Here is a 7,141-nt window from a genome sequence, read left to right on the forward strand (position 1 = left end):
AAAGCTAGATGCTTTATCTTACATTGACAAACATTTAAAAATCTGATATGGCTAGCAGCTGGTATGAAATCTCATCTGAAGCAGAAGAGCAGCGTACCTTATGTGAATAGCTGAGCAAAAAGTGTTCTCCCTTATATGTCAGTTCTTAATTGCCTTCCCAACTGCTAGCCAGAAGGGGAGGATACTTTGGAGGACAAAGAACTATTGGTGTCTGCTGCACAGAAAAAGGATAGGGGGCTGGCTGCAATTTGACGTGGCATGAAAAGTCTTCACTAAACTCTTTTCAGTGTCTGTGTAGCTGTATCTTACAGCTCTCCCCCACAGCCTGCATGGGGAATTGGGCAAGCCCATGCTTCCAAATATGAACGCAGCTACTCTCACAATCTAGCACTTTCAAATATGGAAGATGAGTAATGAGATATTGAAGAGGTTTGATTCACGGTGGCCAGCTATATTCTCTTTTGTCAAAGTTTATTGAATGCAAAGTTTGCCATGGGGTGTGGACTAAGGAAACTGGAAGATTCCGATGACAGCAGCCCTGGAAAAATTTTCTCAACGTTAAAAAGGCCACAAGTCGAGACAAAAACCGACCTAGCCTATGAATATGTGTTACTGGATTTTTCTTTAGAAGGTATGTACACTTACATACATAATACATACATAAAGCAATCATAATTTAAATGTTTCAGTTCAATAACATTTACATTACATATATTTACATCCAGAGTTGTAAATTCCAATCTCCTATTTGGTTGCCACTTTTCAGTGACAGTTATACACAAATGGTTGTTATTGTTCTATTGTTTCAAATGGTTTGATTAATATGAAATCCTATATAATCTGCTACAATATAAAAGTGAAAAAGTTTATGTAGACTTATTTTTTTAAAGTACAGAAATAATGAACAGTTTTACTTATTTGTGGCACTTTACAGCATATTGGGTGTTCAGCGTTTTTTTACCCCTTTTATACACCATAGATAATTCTTAGCTACTTGTGTTACATAGAATATTTAAACCTTAAAAAAACAAGTCACTGCAAAGTATTTGGTTGCAGTTTAAAAGAACAGTTTAAGAATAAGCTGTTAAATATTGTGCCGAGTTTAGGAGCACATACAGAACTGACAGTGAAAAACACGCTTTCTTCCCTCGCTTTTCACTTCTTTTTTATGCAGAGCATGTTTTGCAAGAGGCCCCTCGTCTCTAGGATGCCCAAGCAACGTAGTGAAATACCAGATCAAGTTGAAAACACAAATAAACAAGGCCAGATGGCTGCCCTCTGGGAACATAGACCTCTCTGTTCTGTATAAATTCTAAGGCCTTTTATCCTGCCCTAACTGAAAATTTTATATTGTTGATTTACTTTTCCAGTACTTTCTGAATATAATATAATTACCATCTGAAGCTATGATGGTATATGACTTTTTTTTTAAATAAATGTAAATGTTGAAATTCTTCTTATATAAATACAGCTCAAAAGCAATTAAATGTACTCTTTTTTCCCCTTTTAAAGTAATGTGAGTACATTCATAGGTCAAATGAATCTATTGTGCCTAAAGTGCAACTTATGTTACCTAATTTACACCCCCCAAGCCATCCTGTTACCTAAACTGATACTAGCAATTATGTCAAGCTTACTGTCAGAAGCCCTAGGTTTCCTGTGGCTCCTGGCACTCAAACACAGCCAGGGTGCTGTCAAAGGGTGATGTTCAGGAAGTCAGTCAATGAATGTCTTTGCCTAAACAAAGATCCTGCCCTTTGATGGCGCCCAACAGATAACATTTTAGATTTGCTTTAGTTTACTTATCAGTGCTATGACATTGTACAAGGAACATCTTTGCTTTATAACACTTTAATTCTAACAGTTTCTATAGCAGTTTAACCAAGTAGTAGTACAGGGTGTTGTACCGGGTTAGCCAACGATTAGTGCCGAACATTTGGAGTTTAAGTGATATCCTTTATTGTCTTATCTAAGTTATTAAAGATGCAAGCTTTCGGGATTCCTTAGATCTCTTTGTCAGGATTTATACATGTAAATTATAGTGAAATTTAAATACTAAGACTACTAAAGCTGATTCCACTGAGGTTACTGCAAATTCACAGTTATTTGCAAGAAATTTGCACTATTTTCCATCTGTCTTGAAGTTCAGTGGGCTTTCCCATAAATTCTTATTATTTCCCTCCACCTTCCTGACCTTTTCTCAGAGCCATTTTAACTGTGGTTGTGTCTTTAAAGTCAATTAGTCTGCTACCAGTGCAGGGCAAATCAACAAGTTGCACCACTAATTTTTTCTGTTTACTTTTTTTTCATTCCTTTCGGCCACTGCGAGAGAAGAGATTGAAGTATTTGTAAGCTCCAAGACACCACTTTGAGCTTACACAGTGCTAAGAACTCTCTCCTGCCCACACATGGGAGTGCGGGAGTGCTGGGTGCCTTAGTGCGTAATCCCTAAGCGTCAGTATTGTCATACAGGTGAGTGAATGACATGCTCTACCACATCCAGACATTCTGGGTATTTCTATTCTGTCCCACGGCCTAATAAAGCAGTGTGGGAGAGAAGGAAAAGTGAGAATGTGCTGCTGTTGTGGTTGTTATTAAACTGGGTCTATGTCTTTGCATAGCCAAAAGACAGGTGCGCTTTAAGCTCAATATCCATATAAAAGCACAACAGTACCACAGCAGTTGCAGTTGTCTGAGCTCTGGAGCTAAATGCTTCATCTTAGTTCTCTTCAGAGCCTTCATGTGTTGCTTGCTTACATAAGACACAGAACATTTGCTAAGCTGCAGTGTTCCCTACAGCAGTCAGTCACTTGTGTGTGTTTTCTCATTCAGGGGCATGAACAATTACAGCGCAATTGCATGTTCACCTCTGTGACTGGATATGGTTTATTATGCTTTATTTAATGTATATTACTCCATCATGGACTATTAAATAAGAACTCTGTGCAAAACTTTTATTAACCCTTGCAGTGGGGCTACCCCCTCACTGCAAGGGTTAACTGCTCAGTTTTTGTTTTTTTTATACTTACCCAAACCTCGTAGTCGGCCGGCTGTCACAGTGCTCCCAACAGCCTGTCTCCTCATACGTTGCAGCGATGTTATTTCCCTTGGTGTCCTCATGTCCTATACACAGTGTATTGGACATGATGATCCGAGGATCCTTAAGCTGGCTATACACTAGTAGATATCCAAACAAAAGAGCTTTCTTTACCAATGAAAGATCTTTGTTTACCACCCAATAATGCCATCAGACACGTGACAAATGCCGAACTAAATTCCGTTTGATTTTAAGATTTGATTTTTAAAAGAATGGAGTTTCCCAAATGAAAACCGCATTTACTGTTAGAATTTCATTTGTTAGATAAAACATTTCCATCCTGCTGATTCGAGTTTTATTGCCACTATGGTCGAAATCGAGCATCGATTTGACCCCATCAGCTAACAGAAAGTCAAACAAAAGATCTTTTGTATGAAAGTTCCTTCGGAAATCTACTAGTGTATGGCCAGCTTTAGACCGCTGCAGTGGAGTGGGAGCAAGGATGGAAGGACTGGTCTAAGAGCAAACTGGCTCAGAGGATCGGGTGAGTATACATTTTTTTACCTAGACGAAAACAAGCAGTTAGCCCTTGTAATGTGGGGGTAGCCCTACCGCGAGGGTTAATACATTTTTTGCCTGGAGTCCTTCTTTAATCCTGTTAATCTGTGGTATTATTTGATATTTGTGGTACGGAGACATTATCCAACAAACCAAAGTCAAAGTTATTCTTCAATGGTGCAAAACTGTTACACACACATAAGTTATTTGCTTAAATTACTGTACCACTTAACTGTGTGGATTCGGTACTTTTGCTAACAGAAGGAATAGTTTGGATGTCTGTAGGCCTTCCATGATCCTGACCCTGCTCGGGAGAAAGGGGAGAAAGTTGATCGTTGGAATGGATTTTCCCAGCTGATCGTTATTGTTTCCTCCCCAAGACAACTGGCGCCTTCAGCTCTCCCCCTTCTTCTTTTATAGACACAAACATGCAAGCTCCCGATGTGGACTTAAATGTTTGCAGACCAATCTTTCATTAGCAAGCATGCACTGCCTAATTTTTACAGATTGCTTTACTCTGGGGAAGAGCTCGCAGTTTTGCTGTTGGCAAAAGTATGTTAGTAAAATGATCAGAAAAGCTCCTTCCTTTTCCTGCTTGTTTACTCTTCCCAGAGTGTGTGCATGTGTTACTTTGAGATAATGGGTTAAGATACCAATCTAAGGAACTTACAAACCTAAATTACCTTTTTGAAGAGTTTATAGAAGTAAAGTCAAATATACATGTATGTTTTACATATATATGCTTAGTTTTTCCCCATCTGTCCTTTCTTGTCCTCAGTGCCATTGTTGCTTTAGTTTTTAGGTGCTCCACAGAAGAAAAGTTTTTTTGTTTAGCATTGCCTTCTATGCCCAGTAGCAGCTGCTGATGTTACCCATATGCCTCATACCTTTTTTTATTATTATTATTATAATACAGGATGCATATAGCGCCAACAGTTTGCACAGCGCTTTACAATATAAGGACATTACAATCACAATACAATTCAAGACAAGATGGTAATGAGGGCCCTGCCCCTGAGGGCTTACAATCTAAAAGGGGGTGGCAAGTGATACATAAGGAGGTAGCTGTTTTTCAGAATGTGATGGTTGAGTGGTTAGTTTGAGGTGGGATAGGCTTTAAAAAAAAAGTGTTTTTTTTGGCTTAATGCTGGCTTTGTTGCTGGCGTTCCTGCGTGCACTGGTCAGTATTCACATTTCTCCTATATTTCCTTTTGGGCACCTCTCTAGATGTGTGTTTAGGTCAACAAAGTATTGATGTAAGCGGGACTCAATAAGTATGATTAAATCATTATTATTATGTTAAACTATGATTATTTTTAATCCAATGGTGGGAAATTGGAGAAATCTCTTTAAGAAGTTCACTTGCCCCTATACTTGATAATTAAGGATGACCAAAAATGTTAGAATTCAAGCAGAACTTCCAGATTAATCATGAGAAATCAGAAGCATCGAATGTTTTAATCCCACCTAGAATATGTAAAAACTCGTGTAACAATTTCTCGTTCAAGTGGTCCCAATTTGATATTAACTACCTTGGCACTTTTATCCCTCAAGATGTTTGAACTACATTCTTTACATTCTTGGTTAACACCCCTCTCCCTACATAAAATAAAACAAATCCTTACACACTGGCATTCAGGCCTCTTCTCCTGTTTTAGGGGGATGTAGCATTTTGAAGATAAATATTCTCTCTCACATTCTATATCTACTGGAGGCTCTCACAATATAGATCATATTTCTGAAAACAGTAAACATGACATTCATTCATATCCTATGGGCCTATAAACTACCCAGACTAAAGAGGGCCATGTTATGACTTCCCAAAAGCCATGGTGGCATCCCAGACATCACCCACTACTAGGAACCCTGCCCACCTAACCGGGGTACTGGATTGGTGTCATCATGGACAATTTAGACAGGAGCCAACTGCCACCCCCCTTCCTATATCGGGGAACTTAGCCTGTCACATTCTTTGACTATCTGCTTCATTCCTATTCAATCTTGATTAGTCATCCTTAGTGATATGATTATCATACAGATAAAAGTATTTCAATAAACACAGATAAAAACATGAAAAGCTATCATACTGTAAAATATGATTACTACTAGATTTGTTCTGAACTGTAATTACATTTATACTGAGTAGAACATACAACACTGAACTGACAATCAGTTATTGAACTTGAGGCAGACAGTTTACTAAACCATTCAAGCTCCTTGATAGGAAACAGTAACTTCCTACATCTCAGACAATACTACACATCCGTCCTGTGTTATTCCTTCCTGTAAATTAAAAGAATGCAATGCAAAGATATTATGCTGTAGTGATTACTATTACCCTTTATTTTTACAAGATCACTAAATCAGGGAAACTGGTATATTTTTTGTGACCATACTGTTTAAAGTAGGGATGCACAGATACCAAATACCATACTTGTTACAAGTACTGATACTTTTCCAGCTCCATTGAAAGACTAGACTAGAGAAAAACTCAGTTAGGCAGCAGCTGTAATTTTTAAGGAGCATTGGATGCGGGGCACCTGGGATTTCTGCATGCCTGTTTATAATGTATGATTTGTTTCCTTATATATATATAAGCAAAAGAAATGTCCAAGGACCTGCGGGAAAAGGTAGTTGAACCGTATAGGAAACAGGAAAGGGATGTAAAAATATATCCAAGGAATTGAGAATGCCAATCAGCAGTGTACAAACTCTAATCAAGAAGCGGAACATGAGGGGTTCTGTTGAAACCAAAGCATGGTCAGGTAAACCAAATAACTTCAGGTGAAATAAAGGACACTCTAAAAACAAGTCGTGTGGCTGTTGCAAGATGCACAATAAGGAGGCACTTGAAGAAAGATGGGCTGCATGGTCGAGTCGCCAGAAGAAAGCTATTACTATGCAAATGCCACAAACTCTCCCGCTTACAATACGCCAAACAGCACAGAGACAAGCCTCAAACCTTCTGGCACAAAGTCATTTGGAGTGATGAGACCAAAACCATAAACGCTACATTTGGAGAGGAGTCAACAAGGCCTATGATGAAAAGTACACCATTCCTACTGTGAAACACGGAGGTGGATTGCTGATGTTTTGGGGATGTGTGAGCTACAAAGGCACAGGAAAGTTGGTCAGAATTGATGGCACGATGAATGCAGTATGTTATCAAAAGATACTGGAGGACAATTTGCATGCATCAGCCCGGAAGCTGCGCATTCCAACATGGCAATGATCCTAAACACAAGGTCAAGTCGACCTGTCATTGGCTACAGCAGAATAAAGTGAAGGTTCTGGAGTGGCCATCTCAGTCTCCTGACCTCAATATCATTGAGCCACTCTGGGGAGATCTCAAACGTGCAGTTCATGCAAGGCAGCCCAAGAATTTACAGGACCTGGAGGCTTTTTGCCAGGAAGAATGGGCAGCTTTACCATCTGAGAAGATAAAGAGCCTCATCCACACATACCACAAAAGACTTCAAGCTGTCATTGATGTTAAAGGGGGCAACACACCGTATTAAGAACTGGGGTATGTAAACTTTTGATCAG

At 39.1% G+C, this 7,141-nt stretch overlaps 1 protein-coding gene across 1 annotated transcript in view; it reads left to right on the forward strand.

Moving 5' to 3' along the window:
• The first annotated feature begins 282 nt into the window (after positions 1-282).
• Positions 283-7,141, forward strand: part of RFTN2 (raftlin family member 2) — a 29,338-nt gene continuing 22,479 nt past the window's right edge. The window contains exon 1 of the mRNA XM_018562009.1: positions 283-631. Within this exon, the coding sequence (XP_018417511.1) occupies positions 493-631 (139 nt within the window). The 5' untranslated portion in view covers positions 283-492. The remainder of the gene's footprint in view (positions 632-7,141) is intronic.

This window comes from Nanorana parkeri, unplaced genomic scaffold, assembly GCF_000935625.1.
Source record: "Nanorana parkeri isolate BGI_ZX_2015 unplaced genomic scaffold, ASM93562v1 scaffold555, whole genome shotgun sequence".
Lineage (NCBI taxonomy): Eukaryota > Metazoa > Chordata > Amphibia > Anura > Dicroglossidae > Nanorana > Nanorana parkeri.